Source organism: Pezoporus flaviventris, unplaced genomic scaffold (genome assembly GCF_033815535.1).
Source record: "Pezoporus flaviventris isolate CSIRO_AGI_PZ_B2104156 unplaced genomic scaffold, CSIRO_AGI_Pfla_v1 ptg000070l, whole genome shotgun sequence".
Taxonomy (NCBI): Eukaryota; Metazoa; Chordata; class Aves; order Psittaciformes; family Psittacidae; genus Pezoporus; species Pezoporus flaviventris.
Genome location: NW_026892618.1, coordinates 344,332 through 371,481, shown reverse-complemented (window position 1 = coordinate 371,481; position 27,150 = coordinate 344,332). Strand labels below are relative to the sequence as shown.

The following is a 27,150-nucleotide window of genomic DNA, read 5'->3' as shown; positions in this document are numbered from 1 at the left end:
CCAGATCCTGCTTTTCAGGTTATTTGGGCTGAAAAGGTGTTCTAAATTAAAATATGTTCTATTTTGCTCTGTAAGCCACTGTCATCTTCATCTCTTACAGGCTGTAGCATCAGACAAGAGCCCTTGTTCTTGCCTTTTACCTCATCCTAAGCTTTTACTGCTCCTTCCAGCTTCATTTGTGATCTTTCACAAATTCCACTTGTTTAAGGCAAACATAAGGAAGACCAGACCATTCTAATAAAAAGACTGTTGACCCCAGTCAAACGAAAAAAGGTGCTTATGAAAGACTTTAAATAAACTAACCTGTTTATTATAGAAGACTTTTCAGTTTACCTTAAATTGTCCAGGTTTTCACTACTTGTTAACATTTACGCTCATAAGTAATACAAAGGTGTGCCTTTTCTTTTTTTTTTAATTTTATGGTTCTTCTTAAAAATATTTATTACTCTTTTAAGAAAAAAAATATTCTCTGAAGCACTGCAAGGAAATAGCTGTTAATTAGTGGTAAAACTTGGAAATCAGAAGCAAAATGTAGTTTTGAAGGTGGAATATTCTTGTTTTTTTCAGGGTGCTTGCTAATCTTACCCTTTTGAGATTCTTGCAGTAGGTCTATTGATAAATTGATTTTGTGAATGACTGAATTTAATTGGAATGACCTTATGTAAGTGTCCATGTTTTATTAACCCCTAATCAGGCACGTTTTTCTGTTAGAAAGTGCAGTCATGCATGAAGAAAAAAATATCCTGCTGTAGGGTGTGTATGTATGTGTGTACACATACATATATATGTTCTTACATATATGAGTAAATACCCAGCTGGCTATGTTTTAGGAGGAAGAATTCTAAGTATTTATGAAAGAAAAACATGTGGTTGCTGCGGATATCCATACAAAATGCAGAAAACATAACTTCATTTTCAGATACTCCTTCCCTAAGCTGCTTCTTATATTCAGTCTGAAGGTCATCTGAGAGGTAGATCAAAAATACTTTTGACTGCATGGCAGCAGCAAGTATAATTGTGGTTCATGAAACTTCTGGGTAAAGCTAGAAGAAATCAAGTTGCTATGGTCTACAAGAGTGGCAGTTTGGTTTTGTGAGATGCCAGCGAAGACTTTCAGGGGAGCTGACACACATTCTATTTCCAAGTTACAGAATGCAACCTGAAACAGGCCACATGCTGTAAAAAAGACTCACAGCTGAATAGACGCCAGTAGAAAGCAAAAATAGGAGTGTAAGATGACTTTTTAGAGTAAACCATCATACAGTTAGGCATTTTCACGTAAATGTGGCTATCTCATGTATGTTGGCAAGAAAATACAGCATAATGTTGCATCAGTAATGGTTGCCTTTCATTGGAAAGCTTGCTTTAGGCACTGCCAATGCATTTAGTAGTTGGAGGTGACCCATTTGATTCTGTATTTTCATAAGCATACATAAAATCATGTTATTTCCATGGATATGGTCAGTGCAAAGGACCTAGTCTGCTGATGAAAACAATCATGACTTCATCATGCCAAGTCAAGTTCTGCCCACTTGGAAGAAATTACTCTTTTCCTCATCCCATTGACAGCTGCTTTGTTGCACAGTTAAGTTTGAAGTGGGCTAAATGGAAGTGTATTCTTTGCTAGAGGGCTTCAATTTTGCATTATTGCAGGTTGCTGCTGCTGCAACCCTTATCCTTAGACAAAGCACTATTAGAATCTTATTTTCTGTAAACCAATACTGATTGTGTCACTATGACTTTAACAAAAAAATGTAGATGGTATGGTTTTAGTGACCCCACGGTGGTGGTCAGCAGTGAAAGAATGGGACTTAGCTCTGGTAAAGAGCAGAAATTTCTTGACCTGAAGCTTTAGGTTCATGGTGCTGAAGACAGCACAAAATATCAGCTGAGTGGAAGCCAACTGCCATAGATGGAACTAGGATGAAAACAATGAAAAAAAAGGTCAAGCGAGAAGGGATCTCTGTACTGCCATTCTCCAGTTCAGACTAATTCAACTCCTATATGCTGTGAATTCTTCTTTAAACACAGAGTGGAGGAGTTCTGGTTTGTGGAATAAGCACAAACCTTAGCTCCTTCTCTATGTCTTACAATAATACTCAGATGAACTGGTCAGACTAGAAGCTGGAAGTGGGACAAATGTTCGTTCATTGAGCAAGAACAGGCTGAGAGGAGCTTATTTCTTTCACCTTATTCAGTGGACCAAATCCTACCCTGTTGCGGCAAGTTACTGTGAATTCTTCATAGCTGTATTTTTCTAGATACTAATGGAGCCTGGGGGTCTGCATAGTTCTGAGGGGAATCCCTCAATATTGTATGATAAGGGTGGTGGTTTGGTTTTCTTTTGGCTGCAGTAGTGGACCAGTTTCCTAAGTGATTCCTAAGAGTCTTCAGCCTTTTTATTATTTTTCATCGTGAAAGGGGAAAGACCCTATTCCCAAACCCTACTTTTGGTTTTAGTTGGGAAGGTCATCTGCCTATGAGTGCTTATTTGTGTCACTATGTATCAGGGCATTTTTTACAGTCTTGAAAGAAGCACTGCAAGTCACCAGTATTGTTGTTACAGTAGTGTTGTAGTCTGGATTCCATTCTAAGTGGAATTTTTCTGAACAGTATTGAATAAAGTGTCCTGAATGAGGTTATTTGAAGGGGGAGGATGTAGGTGCATGCACCCTGTTGAAAAAGATACAGAAGGCGTTTGTGTAACCTAATCTTACTTTAAATCCCTCTTGACACTGGTTTCATGTCTAAAGAGTTGGGATAATACAACTTCTGTGTCTTAACCCATTGTTTCTCTTTTCTGTGCATTGCACTCTTTGGAGCGGAACTTGGTTAAAGGTGAAGAACCAAGCAAAAAAACCAACCAACTTAAGCACAATACTTGGTAGGTCTAAATTCTGACTCAAAGACTGCACTTCTGAAATGTTTATTGCAAGAAAATGTTTACTTTAGAATGAAAACAAAAATGTGAAGTTTTCCTGTGAGATGTTCTACATCTACTAGCTGTATAACTAATCCACACTGTTCCCCAAGGTCAGATTTTGTCTTGTCAAACACAGCATTCTCCTAATATGAAAAAGACTTAAGACCACAGAAAGAATGTAGTATGTAGGACAAGAAAAGATGCTCTGAGAAATGAAAGCACTGCCCATTTTTTTCCAGAAATGACCAAAGATTAAATTTTGTGTTTGGACATTTAACGAGTTTGTAATTCCTAATGTTATATTTCAGGTTGCTGATTCCATAGTTTCAGGATGCAATTTATTTAGTGCATCTGAAAGATGATTAAAACTCTGAAATTCAGAGTTCGGCACAAGGGGAAGTATTAATTTTCTTGAGGGTGTATGAAATACTAAAGCAGATTTGCAGAGATGTAAATATGAAGCTTGTTCCTTCAGTACCTCCCTTCTATCCAGCTCCAGTAATTGACAGCTGCCATCATTAAGAAACATATGTAATGTGCAGGGTTCCTCTTCAAGCTGGAGGAAGTTCAGCAGACCTATACAGAATGCAAGAAGGTTTTTTCAAATGTTACATTATAATATTTCTAATCCCTTGAGAAGAGTCATCTCTGTAGGTACCAACTCATGCATGTAAAAGTGAGGAATTAATAACTCTGTTCCTAAACCAAATATTGTCATATTTGTCCTCTGCCCTGATCCTCTTGGTGGATTTAAATCCACAACAGGCTTGAACTCTTGAAAGAAAGAGGATCTTTAGTTACCAGGAGCAGCAACAACAACAACAACAACAAAAAAATATAGATAATCTTTCACTGCTTTTGTAGCTCAAACAGCTTGCTTGATTTTTCTGTAGACTTTCTTTTGAAAAATTCCCCTCTGGGCTGAGATGGAGAACCAGAAATTTGAGACCCAAAGATTTTTTTATTTTTTTTTTAAATAAAGCTAGGAGTGGTTCAAAAATGTTGTTGAGAATGGAATGCCTTCTATGACTGCCTTATCATATTTCAGGCTGTCTGCTTGCCATTGTTCCTTGCATGCTTCCAAAGAATATTCAGATGTCATATAGCCAACATAATACCTTTATTCTGACATTATTCTGTAGCCATATTTTGGTCACTGTTACTCAAACAATTTGTAACATCAGCTGGTGAATGCATTGTCCTCTGCAGCTCCTTCCTGATCCTTAAATCATTTTCCCTCTCTTCTCCAGTTTAGACTTCCTTCTTTCTCTTTCTGAAATTGTTTCCAAAATCTACCTTTCCTTCCTCACAAAGGATATATTTGCTGTCCATTCCATTGAACTTCCTTACTTGTTCTTGCCTCTTGGTGTTCTGAGATTTCTTCAAGGAGATGCAACCATTTCCTGAAATTTTAGCAGGAAATTTGGTTAATGGCTTTTTTGCAAAACATGGGAGAAAAACCTTAGTTAGTTATGATTTAGTGGCATCTTTCAAAACACTCGTTTATTTAACCACTGTTATTTTTGGATGCACTGGACATCATCTGGTGTCTATGACACTGGAACGGGAGTTTTGTTCTGATTATTTGTCATAATGTGACATTTGAAATTACCAAAAGCAGCAGGAGTGAGAGTTAATACATAAGTTAATCAGAGACCCTGAATCAATATAATATTCAAAACAATGTTGAAAGATAAGCTGATAGAGAGATCCTTGTTGAATCTGTATAACAGACGAATCTCTAGAGATTGCACGTAGTAAAAGAGCTTCTGTTGAAATTGTGAGCAGGCTTATCTTGTCATCTACCTTAGTATGATAATTTAGAATTAGCTTGACCACATCTCAGGTATTAACTAGGCTGGGTTTTTTAGTTTAGTGTCAAATTTTTGAAAGTTTTTTTTTTTTTCTACGACTGTAATTTCCATTTTAATGCATTTTAGGAAAGCTCTTGATTTCTATATGTATCCATATAAATGCACATTAATATATTCCTGCGTTTAGGTGGAGATTTTTTCTTTACATGTCCAAGGACATTTAAAATTACTATGGTCTGCCTGATATTTAATCAGTTTGTGAACACATTTCCGTCCCCCTGTGCTTTAGTGTGTTACATCTCCATGTTTGTGATAGGTTTTAATAGTAATTTGATACATGAGTTTCAGCTTAATGGAATTTTACATTTTTTCTGTAAATGGGATAAGAAGATAAGCTGATGGCATTTTTACACGTAACAGCAGATAAAGCTTTTTCTTTTTTTGATGTAACATCCTGCTAACTCACTGGTACCTCTACTAGATAACTAACAGATTTAGTTGTTATGAATTGTTAAAGTGGAATGAGTGTAATAGAAGGAACTGCAAGAATAGAATATGATAACTGTGGAGCATTAGCTTAAGATTGATCAAGAGTGTGATCCTTTCTTTTGTAAAACCAGGTGATTTATAGTTACTCATAAATTATGGGTTTCTATTTAAAAAGTCATAATTTAAAAAGCAAATTGGCAGCCTAAGCAGGAAAAATAAATGTGTCATTAAGTTAGTATTACAAGTCTGAGTATAGGAAAAAGTAAAATAAACTAGAGGTTATGGGGTTTTTTGTTGTTGTTGTTGTTGTTAAGTTCTGTAAGTTTTGTCATAAGAGACCTATTAGAAATAGCCTGGCATAGCTAAACATGTACTATGGCTTTTGCAGCTTCAGAGTACTTGACCAAAATTTTGTGTTTAATACTAAGGTGTGTTGGCACTGTGCTTTTAAGTCCCACAGAGCATGAAAGGAGGCACATAGAATATGGCTTAAATGTTGTTTAGTTGGTAAGCATTAAAGAGTAATAGCAGTCTGGGTGTAAAATACTGTTCTGTGTTGTCTTTTGTGATCTGTTAACCTGGAAATACAAGTGATCTGGGGAGAAAAATCCCCACTTTGCTCTAGATAAGAAGTGTCTTACAACCTAAAATCTGAAGTGGCAAACAGCACTTTAATGAACATTGCATACCGCTTAGCTGGATATCCCTGAAGTATGTAGTTAAAAGCAGTCATGCCTCATGAATGAATGAGCCTCATAATTCGACTCTGGGTGTCAGAATTGGACAGTGCTGAAAGTGTGTTCTGAATAACATGGAGAGTTTGGATGCTACTTGTGGGAATATAGCTAGGAATGATAGGGCAACTGGATATTGTGAGCTGCTTTTTTTTGTTTTGTTCATTTTTTTCTGAATTCCTAATAGCCAGAAGGTGCTCACAGCTGTGTTACACCTGTAATCAGCCATAGAGCAAATTTTGACAGAGCTTGTTGCATAGCTCTGGTGCCTATTCTTCAAAAGGGATGCAGAAAAATACAAATGGAGGGAATAGGTACAAGATTTATGCAAAGCTTGGAGTATCTCCCTCAGTTTCTCTTTAGTTCATGCAAAAGTTGCTTTCTGAGTGCCTTGATTATGATCTGTGAATGTTGGGGTTTTGTTTGGTTTTGGGTTGGGTTGTTTTCTATAATGAAAATTAGTGTTTGGAAACAATTCTAAACAAATATAAACCAGAAATAGATCACAGGCTACAATAAATGAGATATTTGCCCAGTTGAACAATTTATTTAGGGGCACAGTATAATCTCCCAGTCACCATAGTACATCTTTCTGAAAAAGGCATGGAAATATCTTGTACATGAAACAGAACTGACAGGCTTGATTTCAGGGGTGACTGACCAGTGTCAACTGTGTTCTGTGCAGAAGTGTTGCACAAAAGAGGTTTAATCATCTGTCCTGGCCTTGAAGTGTATTTGTGGGCCATTGATCCTTAAGTGAGTGAATTTTCACTTAAAGTCACGCATGCAATATGACATGCCTGTCAGTTGATTATAGAGAAGATACCACTCCCATTTTAAGAAAACCTGTGTCCCAAATGGCACACTTTAAGAAATGGATTCATTATGACAGGAGATGGGTAGGACGTTCCAAGACTCATACAAGTACAGGTAGTCGGAAGGATGGTGTTTGTCTGCTAGCAAAAGTGATAGCTACTGCTGTGGGAGGTTAGTGAAGGCTTGGGGAAAAAAAAACCCAAACAGTAATGTGCAGTTATTTTCTGCTCTGAGTGTTTCCTAATTTGTGTTGGCTGTGAATTAAGGAGAATGTTGCCTTAGTACTGAAACTAATTTAATTACTTTAAACTGAGTAGTTTTGCATATTTGTCTGTTCTGAGGTGGTATCTTTTGAGATCTTTCTCTAGCAAATCAATGTTCTTCTACAGAGTGGAATTCGAGCTGCAAATACCTGTTCAGGTTTTGGGGGATAGGCTTTCTCTCTTTACCAGAATATTTTCCTGAAGCAGATTTTATGGGGAGTGCTTGCAGTAAGCATCATCAGCACACCCTGGCCTTCCTGTCCTAGATAGGGGCAGGAAAGGTCTGGCTGCAGGCATCTGATTTCATGCATGTCCAGTGAAGCTTTGCTGCCACGTAGTGGTAAAGATAGAAGCTTGTTTGGAGGTGGATGGTCCGACCGTCTTTCTGATCCCTAGGACCAGGTGAGAGTTACCTGTTGTAGACATGAACCTCTGCTTTGGGTTCCCCAGTGTTAGAAATCTTACCTCTAGAAAGTGTGATCAGTAATAAATGCCTCCTTCAGCATCCAGTGGTGCCTCTCCACCTGGGAGGCTTCTAGGTCAGATGACTTGCATTCTCTATGCTCTGCAAGAGCTAGGTCAGTCTGGAAAAGAGAAGACATTCCTGGATGATACAGCACTGCCTGTTTCTAGCTTTAAAATCCAGAATAAGGGGACTGCAATCGTAAGTGATACTAACTGCTATAGAATAAATAAAAATAAAGGCAACTGAAATATTTTAGGCATTTTTATTCTACCTTCCAGGCAGAGTCTTTTAATTTGCTGTGCACTGAATTCCTGAGGTTTTCTCATGCTCATAATTTAATATTGGGTATAAATAGAGTCCAAAGTATTAATTGTAAAAATACTAATTAAATTCTTTAGGTAAATCAATTAAGATAAAATCTTTAATTCTTTATATTTTCTGTGATTACTTTTTTGGGTTAATGTCTTGGGCACAAGTAAATGTTATTTAAAAAAATGTGAAGAAGTTGTAAGGAATTTCTATCATCTTATACAGCTTCTTGGACTTCATAAAACTACTAAAAGCTCCAACATGAAGAAACTTGTAACTTTGGTAGCAATTTGGCTGACTCGGAGGGACAAAGCTTCTGACTGTCTAATACGTGTGGTCAGTCAGAGCACATTGACCCAAACTGTGATTAACAGTTTTGGTAGCTGTCTAGAGACCTCTTTTAATGGTGAGAAGAATTATCTTCAAGTTGCTGTGAAACAAAAGTACTTGAAAAGACTGAAAGAATTGACGGGGAAATGCTTTATGTCTTTTCGGTGTGGTCCAGTCAAGTCTGTAAGTGAAAGTGATTCTTCTAACGTGTCACTTCAGTATTTCATTTGTGTCTACAGAAGTTTTAGTGATAATTGGATTACATGTTGAAGACCAGGAAGAAATATAATTAGCTAGAATAGCATTTTCATCATCTCTGGTTTTCAGCCCTGTAGACCTGTTCCAGAAAAGCTCTTGGAGAAGTTGGGTGGCTTTCACTGTTGCATAAACAGCCCATTTGACTGGAGTTCCAATTCTTGTGGGTTGTCCATCTTTATAAGATTTTGTACCTTTTCCTATATTTGTTTAAAATGTACTTAATGTTTACATAATCAAAAATCTGATTTAAATGAGGTAATGGAATTGAACAAAGAATATCCTCTTTTTCTCATTAGGTCAAATGATTCTTAAGGAAGAAAGTTTCCTAAGTAATCATTTAATTATTGAAAATTAACTGTAATGCAGGAAATGGTCTAACTAAAAAGAAAATAATTATCTACATCATGTAAGGAATCAAACTCTCCACCAAAGATGTTATATTTAGAAATTCTTTAGTATTAATAACCATTAAGGGGACTTAAGAAAATATATATATTTCATTCTCCTTGTCACCACTCTTCAGTATCCTATATTAATGATAATACTTAACATTTGAACATTTTTTTAAGCAACATACTTTCCAGGTTACTTATGCATTGCTGCATTTCTACCTTTCATCCATAGAATCAAAATTGTTTTATAGAACAATTCATAAGAGACCTGGTGGCTGCAATAGCCAATGGCCAATAGCATTTAGTCCAAATTGGACCTCCCAGTATGAGAATAAAAAGCTGGAATGCTCTCCTTGGGAAATAGTTTGTAAGTCCTCCTCTCCAGTAATGCATCACAATAGGATATTGGTTAGAGATTCCTGACAGTAAGCGATTGTATTTTCACACACCATTAAACTTAGAACACAGTCGCTCTGCTGTTGCAAGCACTAACTCTAGGAACCTCTTGTAGCAGAATCCATACAAAGAAAAATGAGAGAAGTGTTAAAACTTCCCTTAGCAGTCGGTGGCAGAATTTCCACAGGATTTAGTGGCATATTTTATTTTCATGGCTTATGTAGGTGCCAGTAAAATATTTCATCCTTTAGGGCAGATTGGTAGCACATTTTCCCTGCCTCTCTTCTTTTCTCCCTGTATTCCTCTCCCCCCCCCCCCCCCCCCCGCCCCCCTACAATTAAAGTTACAACCCACAAGAGTTTAGATGATAAATTTTAAATCACTGTATGTAGATCTTTACATCAGTGTGGAACACAGGGCAAGTTGATTCAGTTTTGTTATTGTTTGTATAAGTCAAAGTAACACAGGAATCCCATAGCATACAGTACTGAAGCATTTTGAAAGAGTTGCTATAAACATGTGCAAGTATTTGCTTTCATTCCCTAAACACAGGTAGTGTGGTAATGAAGCTCCTGCAAAATAAAATGAATTTTCTTGTTTCTTTTATATGCCCTCTGCACTGTGACAGAAAGATTGTAATCTTTACTTGTCTATAATACTAATTAATTTGAGAGTGTAATACGTCCTGTTGGAAAGAATCTCGACAAGTCTGTGCAATCAGATCTACTGTGCTTCCTGCATTTCTTTTATGCAGTTTCACAACAAACAGGATCATGCTGTTATTTGTAGTAACTATGGAAACTTTAGAAGCTCTCTTTCTAAAGCTGAGCATACAATAAAGTGCTTAAAGTGTTGGTAGGATTAGAGACTGTAGAATATTTTTAATTTTCTCTCTGTGTCTCTATCTTTGGAGAGGAGCAAGAGGGTAATGTGAATATTAGCTGGGGACTAGCTTTAATCTCTGCTGACACTTAAGTCTGTCTAGGTCTGCACACAGCCATCCAAAGGTCTTAGCCTCACACAGCATGCGAACAAGGGAAATCATGCATATTCATGACTGAATTTACAATGGAAAACCTACATACAGAAAAGAGTTTTTGAATGAGTGAAAATGTTATTGAAACCATTTTGCAGCTTCAGCTACAGTAGTCAATAATGATAAATGCCATACTGATGATAGAGTTCATAAGATAATGGGGATGTCTTAGATATTATGTAAGCATGAATGGATATGATAATAGGAAAACATCATTTGCTGTGGGGTTTAGCAGTGGTTTTGTATTGAAGGACATAAAGATGATGGTAACAGGATTATTCCCAAGGCTAATACACACAAAAAATACTTTGAGTACTTCTTTTTTTTTTTCCTGTGTGGCACTTTGCGTGATTGAGAACTGTCACTCTTTGAAAGTTCCTTTTATTTTTTTTAGGAGGTTTTCTTTTATGCAAGTGCTGTATTTTATACAGAGCTGTATTTTAGGAACAGAACAAGAGAAGTCGCGCCTCATTGCAGGAGCAGAGCCAGGGAGGGTGGTAGCGTGTTTCTCACAGTCCACTGGGAGAACTTCATGTTACTTTTTGGCACTTGTGAAATGCCTTAAATCAGACCTCAGAAAGACCTGTTTAGGTATCAGCTTTGTTCCTCTGCATTCATCAGTTTGAGTATTTCACTATTCTGACATTTATTCTCACCATTGGAGGTGCTGAGTGAGATCCTGCTCATAAGCAGTCTTATTTCTTTGCTACTTTATTGTTGTTTTATGTACTTCGAATATAATCTTCAGTGGAAATACTTGGTTTATGTAACTTAAATGAAGGAGGTTTGCAGCATGTTTCCTGTCAAAATAGAAGAACTGTCAAAAAAAAAAAAAAAAGCCCTATAGTTCTTACTGCTTTGCCAGTTTTTTATTTTCCATTCTGAGCTTCTTGAATGTGAAAATAAATATAAACTGCTGTTAAAAGGCAGGGGGCTGTTTCACTGATTCATGCCAATGCAGGGTTGCTCCTTAACCATGTATGTTTCCTGTGAAGTTTGTCCAAGCTACTCTTCATCTAAACTACACTCTCTGTTGAGGATTCCTTGTGTGCTTTTCATTTCAGTCTCTTCTCTATTCTCTTTCGGCACCTAAGCAGCACTGTGCTTAGGTATGCATTTTTTTAATTTTTTTTTTTTGTCTCCTGTGCACTCAGTTTACTGATTCCCCTCTCTTAAAATATAAGCTTGTGAAGGCAGGATCTGGTCTTACATTAAGAAAGCTGCTTCTGCTACTGGCTGTTGCTCACCTACATTGCTTCGTGCATCCCACAACCCAGCATGGAAGACTGCCTCTGCTGAGAGTGTATAAGTCTAAGGGGTAGTTGGTGGTAGCAGTAAGATAGACACAGCTGTCAGTGCAGGGTGCACGAGAAAATGGCAAAACTGCTGCTGTAAGGATGTGCATGCTGTGGTACTAAATTGTCCAAATGCTGTCATGATAGATTGCATAAGAAAGTCCAGTTCCTGTATATTGTTTTGGCTGAAGTTCCCATCTTCCACCACTCAGGATTTTTCCCCTCCAGTCACCCCCTGGCAAATGCCAGTAAGAAGACAATCTTATCTCTGTGCTTAGACACTGTCCAACCCAAAAGACGTCAAGGAGATGAGTAAATTATGCATATTCTTCTACTGGATGTGAAGCTACATGTAGTAAATAATTGGTGCCCTGCAGGCAAATCACTTTTGTGTGATTCAGAATGGCTTGCCTCCCATATGGGTAACTTGGGAAAGATTATATCGTAACATAGCTTTTCAGCTGCAGAACTGGGACTAACATCCCTGACACTTCATAAAATGAACACTGTAGTTCACTTGGAAGATGCCTGACTGATAATCCTGGGAATTTAAATCCTTTGTCTATGACCCTGACATGTGCTTCAGTCCTGGCCTCGAGGGACCACCGTAGAAGGTGAATGAGTTGCAGCTTGTGCCCATTTAAAGGTGAGCAGGAGCTACCTGCTCGTGATCTTAGTGTCTCTTCTGTTGGTGAGTTTGTAAAGGCACCCAGGCACAAAGAAATTAGTTTTGATATCATCAGAAGTTAAATATTTTTAAGTGTCTCCCATGTTATTTGTGCTATTTTCAGTTGTTACCCTGTGCAAGAGGTATTTCTCTCTTTCTACATTTCTCCAGCTTTTACAGAGAAAATAATAGTTGTCTTTCTTGTACCTGATTTACAGCTCATTTTGTTTGCCAGTCCTTGGAAGTGTAGTGTTGAAGTGTTCAGATCCTAAAAACAGCAACTTTTTTTTTTTAATCTCACTAGGAAGATCATTGGAACATTTCAATTAACCGTAATTTTGGCTTAAAATAATATGTCCCTTTAATTCCTTCATTTGTGTTTTGTTTCTATTTTAATTCAAGATAAAACTTAGTAAAATTGCCTGAAGTTAATGGTCGTACCTCATTTAGACTTAAATTACCTCATATGCAAGTATTTGCAGGTCCAGAGTCACTGCCTGTAAATGCCTTTTTCAAACCCTTGTTTTCTGCTGTTTTTCTGGGTTTGAGGGATGGGGGAGGGTGGGAGAATGCAGTAATAAATTAAAATAAGCATTGTTTCATTTTTAAGTAAATGATCCTTAACTTTGTCCAACAGTTGTGAACCCATGGGCAGTATACGCTATCCGAAATCTCACTGAACAGAATGAGAGAAACCAAGAGCTTATTGCACAGATGGAGGAGAAGGGGCTGGCAGACAATTCTGCCCTTGAGAGTATGGGCTTAGAGATAGAGAAACGAGATGACAAGTTAATTCTGAGATCTGTCAGAAAGAAGCCTTCATGAACAAAAAATTAAGAACAGTCAAATCATTAAAAGTAGATTTCTGTTTAAAAATGCTTTTCCCTGCTCAGGCAATCAAGATTTCTTCAGTTTTAGTTCCGGTCTGCTGGAATTGTTATTCGTAGTCAGAAAAGCTGCCAAATGGCACTTCTGCCTCACCGTTGTAAACAAAAGGACACCTACATGTTTTCTGAATACCTAGATAAATTAACGTATGGAAAAAGATCTTTCTTTTCAGATGGTTGAAATTTCATTACTTTCTTGTTCCATTAGTAGAGATGCGTGCACTAGTGAGTTGTTAAAATTTCCATTGCTGAATCTGGAGATCACTATCATTAAAACCTCAGGAAAGAAGTAAGTGCTTTACAGTCTGCCTTCTCCATGTAAAAGATCTGTGCTGAGTCAGGGCTGAACAATAAAAGTTACTTGTTTTCAGTCATGGTGCTTAAGCATCTCTTCTTACGTAAGGTTTGGTGGAACATTGGATGTACATAAATATTTAGCGAATTAAAGGTAACATGTCTTCTGTGTATTTAAATTATTAGTAACTTGTCTTTTCTACCTTGTTACCTCTCAGTCTTCATGACAAGTATATTAAAAACAAAGCTGAAGCTGTTGTGGCAACAGATGCTACATTCCTTTGCACTGGGGCATGTCTCTGTTTTGGAGACTTGGGTGTTTGTTTGAATTTTATTTGTTCCTTTGGATGGTAAGTCAGCCCACTTTCCTTTTATTTTGCACTTCTCATGGGTTTTCTGAACTCTGGCAGACTGCTGAAGAGGTAGTTTCTCACTGTGATTAATTCTAGCAGTTTCTTTTCACCCCTCTGCCTTTCCAAAACATTGACAAAACTCATTTCCAGTTAATTAATTCAAGAGAGGCAGAAGAATGGAAGGCCCTGCCTCTTCATTTTGGGTACCCTCCTATATTGTTGTAGGACCCTGCCACTGTGGAATGTGGCATGAATGAGATGGGGGGAGAAGGGGGGTGAAGAAAGGGTGGGGGGGCATGGTTAACTGTCTGTGTGCCATAGCTTTGCCCTGTTAGCCAAGAAGTGTAATCCTGCATGCATAAGCAAAACAAGAATTACAGCTTAATATCACTAGCACTTGTGTATCAGTGTGTCATTTGTTTGTCTTCAGCTGTGTCTAATGGGAAGGTCCCAGAAAAATTAAATTGTTCATGTTGTTGTCATCTTTTAGTCCTATTTTTAAATGGAAGGGCAAGTTTATGTCCTAAAACTACATGTAGATGTAACAGGCATTCTGCCACGTGCGTCAGTCTTTGCTCCTCCAATTCATTTTTTGATCTAAAAATGGCAAAAAAAAACACAGGGTGCTTTTAACTATGAGAAATACATAGTTAAAATGGGTAGTTAGTGTAGCTGGACTACTAAGATCTTTTCAAGTTAACCATAAGTGTCTACTGAGCTGACCAGGTGGGACTATGGAATTGACCTAGTGGGATTTTAGTAACCTGCTGGTTTTAAAGGCAGTGATATGAAACTGCTGTCTTTAGACCTTTATTAAGTAAAAGATGTATGTATATTGGCAAAAGGAACGGAATCTGTAACTTCTGTTGCGTTTGGTGACTTGTTGCTTTAAAAACAAATGGGAGAAGAGCATTAGTTGCTTACATTCGTATTTATTCTTTGCTAAAAAAAAGTGCTTTATTTGCTTTTTGAAAAATAAATTGACATTTCAGTGGATGTTAAAATCTTGTGTTTCAAGTGCTAGTTTAAAAAGTAATTTCTTATACAGATAGGTGCTTTTTGCTAGCTGAATGGAAAAGTGTATAGGGGTTTGGTTCTTCTTGAGCACATGGTCTATCACTTTGTGGTTTCTCAGTGATTTCCATAAGCCTTAATTTTTGTGTTTAGGCCAGGATTCATTTAACAGTTTAACTACTATGTCACATTAGAGTTACAGCTGGTTTTGTTTAGGTTATTTAATCTTTTTCTCCATAACATAATGGAAAAATCATGCTTATAGCACCCAAATGGAAAAAAAAAACCAAAAAACTTTGCTCTTCAGAAAAAAATATTCGGAGGGCTTCATCATTCAACTTTAAAAGGAAAGGATTAAACCTTTTGCTGATGGAGCATCAAATATAATAGCACCTAGAAGTAAAGTGGAGTAATTTTCAGGTGAGTAATTACAAAACTTCAGTATTTTTTATTTTAGCACCACTACTTAGCAAATTCATGTTACACAATTTAACAACATGAGGAAAAGAAACCCCATAATTATTCTGAAAAGAAAATTAACTTTCTGTGTAAGGAAAAAATGCAAAGAATTTCCTTTTATTTAGGGTAATAAAGAGTTAAAATCCTGGTCACAAAGCAAATCCAGAAGGAACTTCAGTTGTGGAAAAAGCAGTAGGAGTCCTTTTTTCCTTTTAAGCAGTTGGGAAAAGACAGCGTTTGGCTTTTTTTTACTTGATGGTTGTATACCCACCAATGGAATACACACAAACCCATAAATATAAGCCAAATGATAACAAACACAGATAAATAAAAGGGTTTTGTGTGTTTCAGTACATAATGGAGTAATAGTTGTGTTTTCTAAATGGGAAATGTAGGGCTTTCACAGTGGAGAACATGCTGATTACTGTATTGTGAGTGGCTGGCTTTTGATTTTCCTAGATGGATTAATTCTCAGAACACAACAGCTTCACTGTCCTCCCCCAGTGGAGTCCCAGTCTCCAATAGGCTTGTTTTATATGCTGGGGGATTAATACAGCACAGCAATCAGTCATAAAAAGCAAGCTTTATTGAGTTTGTAAAGGGGCAGAACAGTCAGATCAAGCCTTGTGACCATCTTATTGCTTTCGAGTGCTTTCAAACAATAGTGATCAAATCTTTTTTCTTTTTTTTTTAAAAGGTCTGTTTTTTATAAAAAAGGGAATAGGGAGTTGTTTTTTTCATCATAAGTGGATAGATTTTTAAAGAGCATTTTAGCAACTTGTGAGAAATAAGCTTAATTGCCTGCAAAGCCCTAAACTTTCACTGCTTCTAATAATTTGTTTTGCCTAAAGCACTTGTAAAATACAATTTTATGCACAACCAACAACAAATAAAATCAGAGGCAGTTAATGCCTTTGTCACAACCTTTAAATAGCAGTTGGCATTGTATTTTGAGTTTAGTGTGAGTGTTTACGTAGCGAGAATCCCCCAAAAAACCACTAATTTATTTGCAAATAAACACTCAAAATGTGTGGCTACACTAAAAATTACTTTAAATTTTTCTATCTAGCCTTATGTATATAATTGGATTATGTTGACAGAGAATTTGGTGTTGTCTTATGGTACTCTTAAGTAGACTTCTATGATTATATGCAATTTCTGTTATTCTGTGTGACCAAAAAGAAGAGGGAGAAACCCTTTTTACAAGGGGTTATATGGAAAAGGCAAGGGGTAATGGTCACATGTTCCTTCTGGGGAGATTCCAACTGGACACAAGAGGAAAATTTTTCACAATGAGAAAGATTCACTGTGAGAATGATATTACCTGGGAAGTGGTGGACTCCCTAGTGTTGGACATTTTGAAGATTCAGCTGGACAGGGTGCTGGGACGTCTAGTCTAGGTCATGCTTAGTCTATAGAAGTAGGACTAGATGAGCCTTGGGGTACCTTCCAACCTGGAATTCTATGGTTCCGAGGCTTCCATGTGAGACATATGCCTCTTTGGTGTCTGAAGGAGGGGGCCGTGCGGGGCTGGGCTAGGCAGCGGTGGAGTTCCTCCACTGCTGTCCAAGGTTCTGACCAGGCTGCCCATCACCCTGCAGAGGAGAGCTCTGCAAACTGCCTGTGTCCTTCCCGAGGAAAGCAGCCCCAAGGCTTTATCGCCATCCGCAGTTGCTTTAGAGTTTCTCAGCAGTGTGTTGAGGCCACAGCTGGGTAATAACATGCGTGCTGCTGATGACATATACTTGAAGACAAATACTTCTTGCTGTGTTACATGTGGAAGATATTTAGGTCTTTGTTGTTTATGGCCAGACCTGTTAGCAGTGTCTCTGTTTAGAGTTAAATGATGCTTTCCATGTTAAGATCTGATTCCAGTTGCTTATAGCTTGGCCAAATTATAACCATTCAAGTGGGAAATTTTTCCATGCTGCTTTAGGTTTAATTGGTTTCTTCACAGGAACTTTCTCTCTCAGTGATTTCTGATAAGATCCAGTTATTTATGAGGATGAGAAGCTGACATTGGTTTTGTATATGCTATCCCTAAAATAATTGTTTTAAAGACTGTTCCAAATATAAATGAAGGTTATGCATTTTCCTCTGTCATAATTCAGTCCAAATTTGGCCAGATTGTAAGCTCTGGAAATCCTTAGCTTATACATTGTAAGTAAAGGCTTGTGAGAGCTGAGCTGCTAAATTTGCTTTTGCACTGTCTTTGTTCCACTCATGAATCCAGTGCCTGAACATGGCATTTTCAGCGGCTACTGCACCTCACTAACATGGTGCTGGCAAAAGAAATCAAGAACTGAGAGATTCTCTGCACATCTCACTAGCTGCTATTGGTGTCCATCTAACATGGACTTAGGAGCTGCATGGACTGGAGAAGATAGCAATGAATAAAAATGGATTTCAGAGGGTGAGAGAGGGAATGGCTTAAGTCTGAGAGAGGACTACTGGAAGATGGGGAATGCATTATCAGTCTGTTTGTAAAACAAATGAGAGAGCATGATTATTTTACAACATTTCTCATGGACTCTGACAGTTGTAGAACTTTACTGTCCAAAAGGTATCCTTTAGGAAGAGCCAGACAGTAAAGTATCCTTGAGTTTGATAAGGCAATTAAAAGCAGGGCCAATTCTGTCAGAAAATACCAAATAATTAGAATATTTAAATGAAAATCAGAAATTATGTAAATAAATTAGAATTCTAATTTTTCGTGTTTTCATAGGAAAAAGCAGTTGTAGGTAGAGTCCAGAGCATTTAAAATTAACCTCATCCTCTTTTTGCTGCGTGACATCTCATCTCAGTAAGATGTTACACAGAAGCACAACTAATGCCTCACCAGTAGTGATGTAGGGGCATCACTGGAGCACCTTCCCTATGAAGACAGGCTGAGAAATTCGGGGCGGTTCAGCCTGGAAAAGAGAAACTGCATGGAGGCCTCATAGCAGCCTTCCAGTATCTGAAGGAGACCTGCAAAGATGTTGGGGAGAGAGACTCTTCATCAGGGACTGTAGCAATAAGACAAGGGGTAATGGGTTCAAACTAAAGCAGGGAAGATCAGGGTAAACATAAGGGATAAGTTCTTTATTTTGAGGGTGCTGAGGCACTGAAACAGGTTTTCCAAAGAAGTGGTAGATGCTCCATCCCTGGTGGTGTTCACAGCCAGGTTGGACAGAGCCTTGGGTGACATGGTTTAGTGTGAGGTGTCCCTGCCCATGGCAAGGGGGTTAGAACTAGATGATCTTAAGCTCCTTTCCAACCCAAACCAATCTGTGATTCTATAAGTGAGACAAACTTGTACTTGGTCTCATTGGTACTTCAGGTGACTTCCATAAAACATTTATGCTAAACTTGAAAGTTTCCTGTCAGTTTTGAGTACAAGCAAACATAAGTTTAGAGACACAATGGCACAAAAGAAAAAAAAAGGAATTTCTGTTCAAATTTTCACTTTGTCATTCAAAAAGTGTTTCAACCTGTCTGTCCACTTGTGGAGTTGGTATGCGATGCCTTTAGTTTTGGTGGGGTGTTTTGTAATAATTCAAGAGTTCTGAGTATCTTAGCGCTTTTCATTGAACACTGTTGACTGTGTTCATAATCAATATTTGTTATAAGATGAGCAGCCTCATCTCTACTTCGTGGTGTTTTTTTTTTTTTGTAGTGGTGTTCTAAGAGATTTTCTTCTCTTGGGGTTTTGAAAATGTGATCAAAGCAGGCACAAAAGCTATGTTGCCTCAAGGAAAATGTCTCAAAAATACATCTGAAATGTGTGAACTGAACAGGCCTCTCAATGGTGGTGTTATCGCTAAAATCATAAGCATAGTAAATGTTGGTAATGGTACCTATTCTACTGTGGACCTGTTTTTCAGAAATACATACTTACGTTGTATTCACACCACAACAATAAGGAAAACAATACAGAAAACAATATGGATTACATAATTTATCTCAATTTAGCAAGTCCTAACAATTTATCAAGTCTTAACTCTGCGTATAGAGGGGATTCAGCTGTTTGGGGTTCAAACTTGTGGTTACTGAAAGTTACTGTAATCATAGAATCATTAATAGTTTAGGTTGGAAAAGACCTTTAAAATCATTGAGTCCAACCGTTAAACCAGGGCTGCCAAGTCCCCCACTAAACCATGTCCCTAAGTCTCACATCTACAAATTTTTAACTGTTTCCAGGGATGGTGACTCCACCACTGCCCTGGGCAGCCTGTTCCAATGCCTGAGCACTCTCTCTGTGAAGAAATGTTTCCTAATATCCAATCTAAACCTCCCCTGGTGCAGCTTGAGGCCATTACCTCTTGTCCTGTCACTTGTTACTTGAGAGAAGAGACTGACCCCACCTCCTGGTCCATCCTGCTCTCAGGTAACAGTAGAGAGCGATAAGGTCCCCCCTGAGCCTTCTCTTTTCCAGACTAAAGAACCCCAGTTCCCTTCAGCCATTCCTCATCACACCTGTGCTCCAGGCCCTTCACCAGCTTTGTAACCCGCCTCTAGACCCACTCCAGCACCTCAGTGTCTCTCTTGTAGTGAGGGGCCCACAACTGAATACAGGATTCAAGAAGCAGCTTCACTGGTGTCCAGTACAGGAGGATGGTCACTCCTAAAGTGTTCTTTGTGAGCTATTAAATGAATGCTTATAAACACATTTTCTTGGATTTTCATGATAAATCCTGTATATACAGCTTTAAAAAAAAATTAACTTTAATGAGAAATCGGTTTAACATTAAGCATTAGCATGTGATGTGTTGACACATTTCATACAGAATAGATCATAAAACTAGTGTGTGGGCTTTTGTAAGATAAACTGCTTATGGGCAAATTGGGGAATAATGAGGAAGTCAGTGTTCATGCAAAGGACTTTCTTGTGGCTAATTAGTTGTAAAATCCACAGCTTGTCTATTTAAGTGGTTATGTGATGATCTCTTCTCAGTAATTTCTGAAAATATTTTATTACTGAAAATGCCAGGAAGTGATAATTTGGGTAGAGGAATACCTAGGAAGAGCAGTGGGAAGAGTGATAAGAATCTATTATGTTCTGTGTGAAATGCCTGGAGTTAGAATCATAGAATAGTTAGGGTTGGAAAGGACCTTAAGATGCTCTAGTTCCAACACCCCTGCCATGGGCATGGGCAGGGACACCTCGCACTAAACCATACCACCCGAGGCGCTGTCCAACCTGGCCTTGAACGCTGCCAGGGATGGAGCATTCACAACCTCCCTGGGCAACCCATTCCAGTGCTTCACCACCCTCACAGTAAAGAACTTCTTCCTTATATCCAATCTAAATTTCCCCTGTTTAAGTTTGAACCCATTACCCCTTGTCCTATCACTACAGTCCCTAATGAATAGCCCCTCTCCAGCATCCCTATACCCCCCCTTCAAACACTGGAAGGCTGCTATGAGGTCTCCACGCAGCCTTCTCTTCTCCAGGATGAACAGCCCCAACTTTCTCAGCCTGTTTTCATACAGGAGGTGCTCCAGTCCCTGATCATCCTCGTGGCCCTCCTCTGCACTTGTTCCAACAGTTCCATGTCCTTTTTATGTTTAGGACACCAGAACTGCACACAATACTCCAGGTGAGGTCTCACAAGAGCAGAGTAGAGGGGCAGGATCACCTCCTTCGACCTGCTGGTCATGCTCCTTTTGATGCAGCCCAGGATGCATTTGGCTTTCTGGGCTGTGAGTGCACACTGAAGCTGTCTCCTGTTCGTTTTCTCATTGACCAACATCCCCAAGTCCTTCTCCGCAGGGCTGCTCTGAATCTCTTCTCTGCCCAACCTGTAGCTGTGCTTGGGATTGCACCGACCCAGGTGTAGGACCTTGCACTTGGCATGGTTAAAATTCATAAGGTTGGCATCAGCCCACCACACAAGCGTGTCGAGGTCCCTCTGGATGGCATTCCTTCCCTCCAGGGTATCAACAGAACCACACAGCTTGGTGTCATTGGTAAACTTGCTGAGGGCTCACTCAATCCCACTGTCCATGTCAGCAATGAAGATGTTGAACAAGACCGGTCCCAACACGGATCCCTGAGGGACACCACTCGTTACTGGTCTCCAGCTGGACACTGAGCCATTGACCACAACTCTTTGCGTACGGCCATCCAGCCAGTTCTTTATCCACCGAGTGGTCCATCCATCAAATTGATGTCTCTCCAATTTAGAGACAAGGAGTGTGAGGTGTCCCTGCCCATGGCAGGGGGGTTGGAACTTGATGATCTTAAGGTCCTTTCCAACCCTGACTATTCTATGATTCTATGACAGTGTCAAACACTTTGCACAAGTCCAGGTAGATGACATCAACTGCTCTACCCCTGTCCATCAGTTCTGTAGCCCCATCATTGAAGGCCACCACATTGGTCAGGCAGGATTTCCCCTTAGTGAAGCCATGCTGGCTGTCACCAAGCACCTTGTTGTTTTTCATGTGCCTTAGCATGCCTTCCAGGAGAATCTGCTCCAATGTTTTGCTAGGCACAGAGGTGAGACTGACTGGTCTGTAATTCCCCGGGTCATCCATTTTCCCCTTCTTGAAAATGGGGGTTATATTTCCCTTTTTCCAGTCATCAGGAACTTCACCTGACTGCCATGATTTCTCAAATATGATGACAGTGGCTTAGCAACTTCATTTGCCAGCTCCTTCAGGACCTGCTGATGGATTTCATCAGGTTCCATGGACTTGTGTACGTTCAGGTTCTTAAGATTGTCTTGAACCAGATCCTCTCCTACAGTGGGCCCAAGGTCTTCATTCTCACAGTCCCTGCATCTACCTTCCAAGACTTGGGTGGTTTGATCAGAGCCTTCGCCAGTGACGACTGAGGCAAAGAAGTCATTAAGAACCTCAGCCTTCTCCAAATCCTGCGTAGCCAGTTCTTCCGAGAGCTTCCGGAGGGGACCTATTTTGTCCCTAGTCTGTCTTTTATTTGCTACGTACCTATAGAATCCCTTCCTGTTGTCTTTCACATCCCTAACCAAGTTTAATTCTAACTGGGCACTTCCTTCTAGTTGGGATGCAACACTCCTGAGCTTGTAGTAAGTAATCCTTGAATATCACCCAACAGTCTTGGGTCCCCCTGCCCTCTAGGGCTATATCCCATGGAACCTTACTAAGCAGGTTCCTGAAGAGGCCAAAGTCTGCTCTCTTGAAGTCCAGGGCAGTGAGCTTGCAGCACACTCTTCTCACTGTCCTAAGGATCTCTAATTCGACCACCTCATGATTGCATGAGTTGTGGTCTCATGTTGCAAGATCAGTGTCCTGAAGTGGGCTTTGCAATGTTTTCTATTTTTGTGGGGTTATGGGTTTATTTTTCTGGTGGGTGGCAGGAGAAGAATCCAATTGCTTCAGGTTACCTATTCGTTGAGTGTGGATGTAGTTGCCTACATTTGCTACATAACTAGGACTAGAAATACACATCTAAACAGTCTAAGTTGTCGAGCTGTGTTAGCTTTTTTTTATTATTATTATTATTATTATTATTTGAAGGCAGGCTTTGGAGATCAAAGCCCTTTGGTGATAAACCATTAAAAGAATTGTGTTGTCCTAGACAGAGAATGTAGAGCAGGTGATACTTCTGTTCCTTAACCCCCTTTTTACTGTGCACCACATGTTTCTTCTGCACATTATAGACTGATCCTTCTTTTGATTGAAGATGAGGTTCAGTAGGCTGGTTATATGAACAAGACCAAAAAAATATATGCAGTATTACTTGTACATTAATAAATGGGAGAGTGTTGGGCTAATAATATTGATTAAAAGAAACATACAGCTGTCTTGTATTACCCCATGTTCCCCTTCAAACTCCTGCAGCAGCCCTCCTGTTCTGCTTCGTATAGGCCCATCATGATAGATTCTGCCAGAAGTGTTAGTGTTAGTTAGTAACAAGACTGAGGCTCTGCATCAAAGGCAGCCTCCCAGCCTTGCTCAGGGTACTTAACATAAAAGACTTAAACCTGTCTTCTTTGTGAATATGTGTATTCCTCCTGCCTGTGGTTTCCTTCAATTCAATGTAAGATTCATTTTCTCAGAATGATTTGAGAAGTCTTGGCAAAAATGTCAACGACTTCATAAGGGAATAAGGAATGGAAATGCCTAGCTCCTTCTAGGGGAAACAAGCAGAAATATCTTTACTGACTTAATACCTGTGAGGAGTCTCATCCTTAATGTCAAGCCTTCTCAGCTGAACCAACAGGTGTGAGCGTGTCACTTTTACCACTCACTGAGCGCAACGTGCATGCATAACACTGTTACAGATCACCAAAGGATTTTACTAATAGTGTCATTGGAATTACAGCACATTCTTTGTCATTCCAAACGTTTGTGTATCATCCAAGTTTTTGCAGGGTGGCTTCACTCTCTTTTCCTCGCCTTGTAATCACTTTGTTACAGGAGTTTTTCATTACTGCATTTAGACAGACCTTGGCACCTACTCTCAACTGCTTTCTGGGCCAGTATTAAATGTTATTTAACAAACAAGTTATTAAAATAATTACATATTATTTAATAAACATGGGTTTTTAGCCACGTATTTTATAAAGTACTAAAATAAATATTTCCAGTCTTTGGCCAAAGCCCATGTCTATTTAATGATGCCAAGATGTGTCTGAAGAGTGTCCTCCTCAATTCTGTGTATTTTCCATTGTTAGTGCTTTATTCTAAATTGCAGCCATCCATGGTGAGCCTGCACTCCATGGGTTAAAGTGTATTTTGATATTAGAACAAGCTTTCATTATGTTTTTTCTCTTTTCTCCGCTTTCCCTCTCTTCCCCACAATTTGGAACTTTAAGCTTTTTAGTTAAGCTATTATGGTGGCCGTAAACAGGTGCGTGCTTTACAGAGGGTCTCATTCTGTGGTTTCCACTGGCATCCCTGGCCTTCTGAACTCCCCTTTGCTACCTCCTTCCCCCTCAATAATTTTTTATGAATGATAGCTTTTCAACACCCTGGGAACAGCTTGTTGGGAAAAACACTCTTCATGGGGTGCAGTCAGATCCTACACATTTCTTCAAGGGAGCTTTATGAAAGGAATGGTACTGTGTTGCAGGTATGACGTATGCATGGAGCCCCCCTCCCCGCTCGCTTCCTACCCCCCGCCTCTATGATTCACTGTGATAAATTTGCTTTTTAATAATGCCAGTGGGCTCTCTCGCCACAGGTGCTTCTCAATTAAAATCCACTTTGTTTAAACACTGGAGGCTTGTTTAACTGAGCCCCTGGTGAGAGTTGTCAGATCTCAGGATAGGTGACAAAAATAGATTAGTGATCCTCTGGAGCTGCATTCAAAATACCATATCCTGGGGTAGCAAAGGGCAGTGTCACTCTTAAAACAAATCTGCAAGTTTGAGAAGCCCTGGGTGGAATCCCTGTGAGTTGTCATTTTCAGCATGGGGCTTTCCTTAATCCATCTTTTAGCATTTTGTTTTGTTCCTGCTACCCCCCACCCTCTAATACTTTCCCCTTCTTTCTACTGTTGATTTGGCTGTTTAGAAAATAGAAAGGTAAAAGGAGTATTTTCCTCTTTCCCAACAACAGTCTCTTTCTTTAGTATTCTAACGATATTTGCAAGAAGTTAATTGGAATGGCAAAGGGGAGGGAGGGCTTTTATATATTTTTTAAAAGAAAAAAACAAGCTTAAAGTTTCAGAATCATATGTTTTTACCTTTTTTTCCCCTTTATTTTCTTTTAAATAGAAGGGAAAATTTACTTTGGGGTGATCTGATCTTTTCCCTGCCCTCTTAGACATGTATTTTTAGCATTTAGAACACATGTAATGTCCTCAGATATTGCTTACCAAAGCACTTTGAAATAACTATAGAGGGTAGATGGGATGACTCAGGGGACTGGTAATTGAATATGGAGCCTTTTCACCTCGAAGTCACTAGTTTGAATCTAACCCAAGTTGCTAGCGACCTAGTGGTTACCCTCAGATGGCTGTTTAGTGGCCTGTCTGAAGTGAGTTGGTGGTCTCAGTCCAGCTTTTTGCAAACAGCTGTCCACATCACAGAAACCACCGTCACAGTTAGTACTAATTAGCAGCCTTGTTGGCAGTATCGGTAAGTGAGGCGAAGGACTGAATTAGCCATCGAGTTGTCTTCTGCTGTTAGAGGTGGTCTCCCTGAAACAGAGCCAAGGCACCCTGCTCTTTGAGTCTTGCAGCGGCAGCTGGGTTTTAACACTGTCTGGGTTGTGTGTGCGTGCGGATTTTCTCCCTCTGGGGAGACGGCAACTTTTCCTGCTCCCACGAGATCAGGCTGTGAGCCGTGTCCCCATTCTGGTTCAGTTTTGCTTTGCCCTCTGCAGCTTATCAATTCCTGGGTTCAGGGGCATTTTGATACCTGGCTGTTGGACTTTCCCACACACCCTGTATCAGTCAGATTAGTCCCCTAACATTTCTGCTAAATCTACTGCAATTAAGACTTCACATTTTAGTCCATTTGTTTCAGCAGTCACACCAGTGGTAACCCTATCGTACTACAGGCAGTCCTCTTTGAAAGTGTTTTACATTTCATCTCTGCAAGTGAAGCTAACACAAAATTTAGTTATTTTGAAAGTGTGAGCATAAAATAGGTAACTCTGAGCTTTTAAAATACCTTAGAGCTGAAGAACCTTGCAATAAATATCTTTTATTGGGGAGTTTTAGAGTGTAACCCTTGTGTACTCTGAAAGGTGCATTGATGGTTTCCAAAACCCACAGAGGATCCCTCTGCTGGTAGTAAGATTTTGAGTCAATGCATAAGTGTATCTGTGATAATCCATTTGCAAGATCATGAACATTTTCACATGTGTAAACCAAGTTGAAGTAAACACGGTTTACAACATTTTAAGCTGTAGGCATTTCTGTCTGAAAATGGGGAATTCAGTATGCATACTTCAGATTCCATTCAGAGGAACAATAGTAAACAATTCTAACCAAAATACAGTGGTTTTCCTCCCAAGTACTACACTGAGCCCCACAGAAACTTATTTCTGACCCCCCCCCCCCCCCTCCAACTTTTAATATTAGCAATGGTTTCTGCAAAAATAAACGTTCCCTCAAAGTACTGGCAACCCAAACACAAAAGCCAAAACTTGAAGATAACAATAGTGACCTTCTGAGTTTGTTTTTTTTCTCTAACTTAAGAAAAATTGCTGAAGTGAAGAGCACAAATAGAAGCTACATAGATTTTTTAGTTTTTGATTCCTGGTATTGGTAAAAGGTGAGCAAGAATCTATAATAGCAGATTTACCTGTTGCTTTCAGAGGAGGAGGATACGGTTGCAGCTTTTGAGTCTGTGGTTTGAGTCCCCTCATGCTGCACACTAGTTAGGCTGACTACCATTCCAGCATTTCTAGTCATGCACTGATAGATGATTACCTCAGACTTCACTGGGACTGAGTGCATTTTATGTGTATTTCTTATATATGGTTTATTTTTAGCCAGCAGGAGGATATAAGGACTCAGGGAATGGCACAGCTGGAGGCAAAAGGAAGCCTAGCTCAGCCTAGCTTGGAGCTCTCTCCTACATCTTGGACAAGTTCAGGAAATAAAACTCTTTTATGCTGGTTGGAGGTGTCTACAAGGAGCACCCCATGCTGGCTGGTATCTTGAGCAGTCCAGAAAAAGAGGCAAAAACGGTTCCTGTTTACAAGTTGGAAAAAGCAAATTAAGCCAAAAAGGTGTTTGCATAGTTTTGCCTTAGTAGTGAAAGAGATGTATGCTCAGGAGCTGACAGTGGTTGAGCATTCCCTCTGTAAAGCTCAGGCAGGAAGGAGGACTGTACACAACACTGTCCTGAAAATGTGTCTTCGAATAAGTCTTCATAGTAGAAGTACTGGAAGTCTGAAGGAGATGGAGTCTTCTAAATAATGATGGTCTTATGGAGGAGGTCACGCTCTCCTCTCACGGAGGAAGGAGATGGAAAGAACTGTTGTGGAAGCAGTTGGCAAGGTCAGTCTGTCTTGTTGTCACAAGAGTGG

At 39.3% G+C, this 27,150-nt stretch overlaps 1 protein-coding gene across 4 annotated transcripts in view; it reads left to right on the top strand.

Moving 5' to 3' along the window:
- The window catches only part of ATXN10 (ataxin 10), a 113,579-nt gene extending 87,957 nt beyond the window's left edge, over positions 1-25,622 (top strand). For 3 of the 4 annotated variants that reach the window (XM_061472023.1, XM_061472022.1, XM_061472020.1), the window contains one exon: positions 12,826-13,645. In XM_061472023.1, coding sequence (XP_061328007.1) covers positions 12,826-13,013 — 188 coding nt within the window. In that variant the 3' untranslated portion in view covers positions 13,014-13,645. Of the gene's footprint in view, positions 1-12,825; positions 13,646-23,208 lie in introns of those variants that run through there. The other variant, XM_061472021.1, reaches the window with a different exon arrangement.
- The last annotated feature ends 1,528 nt before the right edge of the window (positions 25,623-27,150 follow it).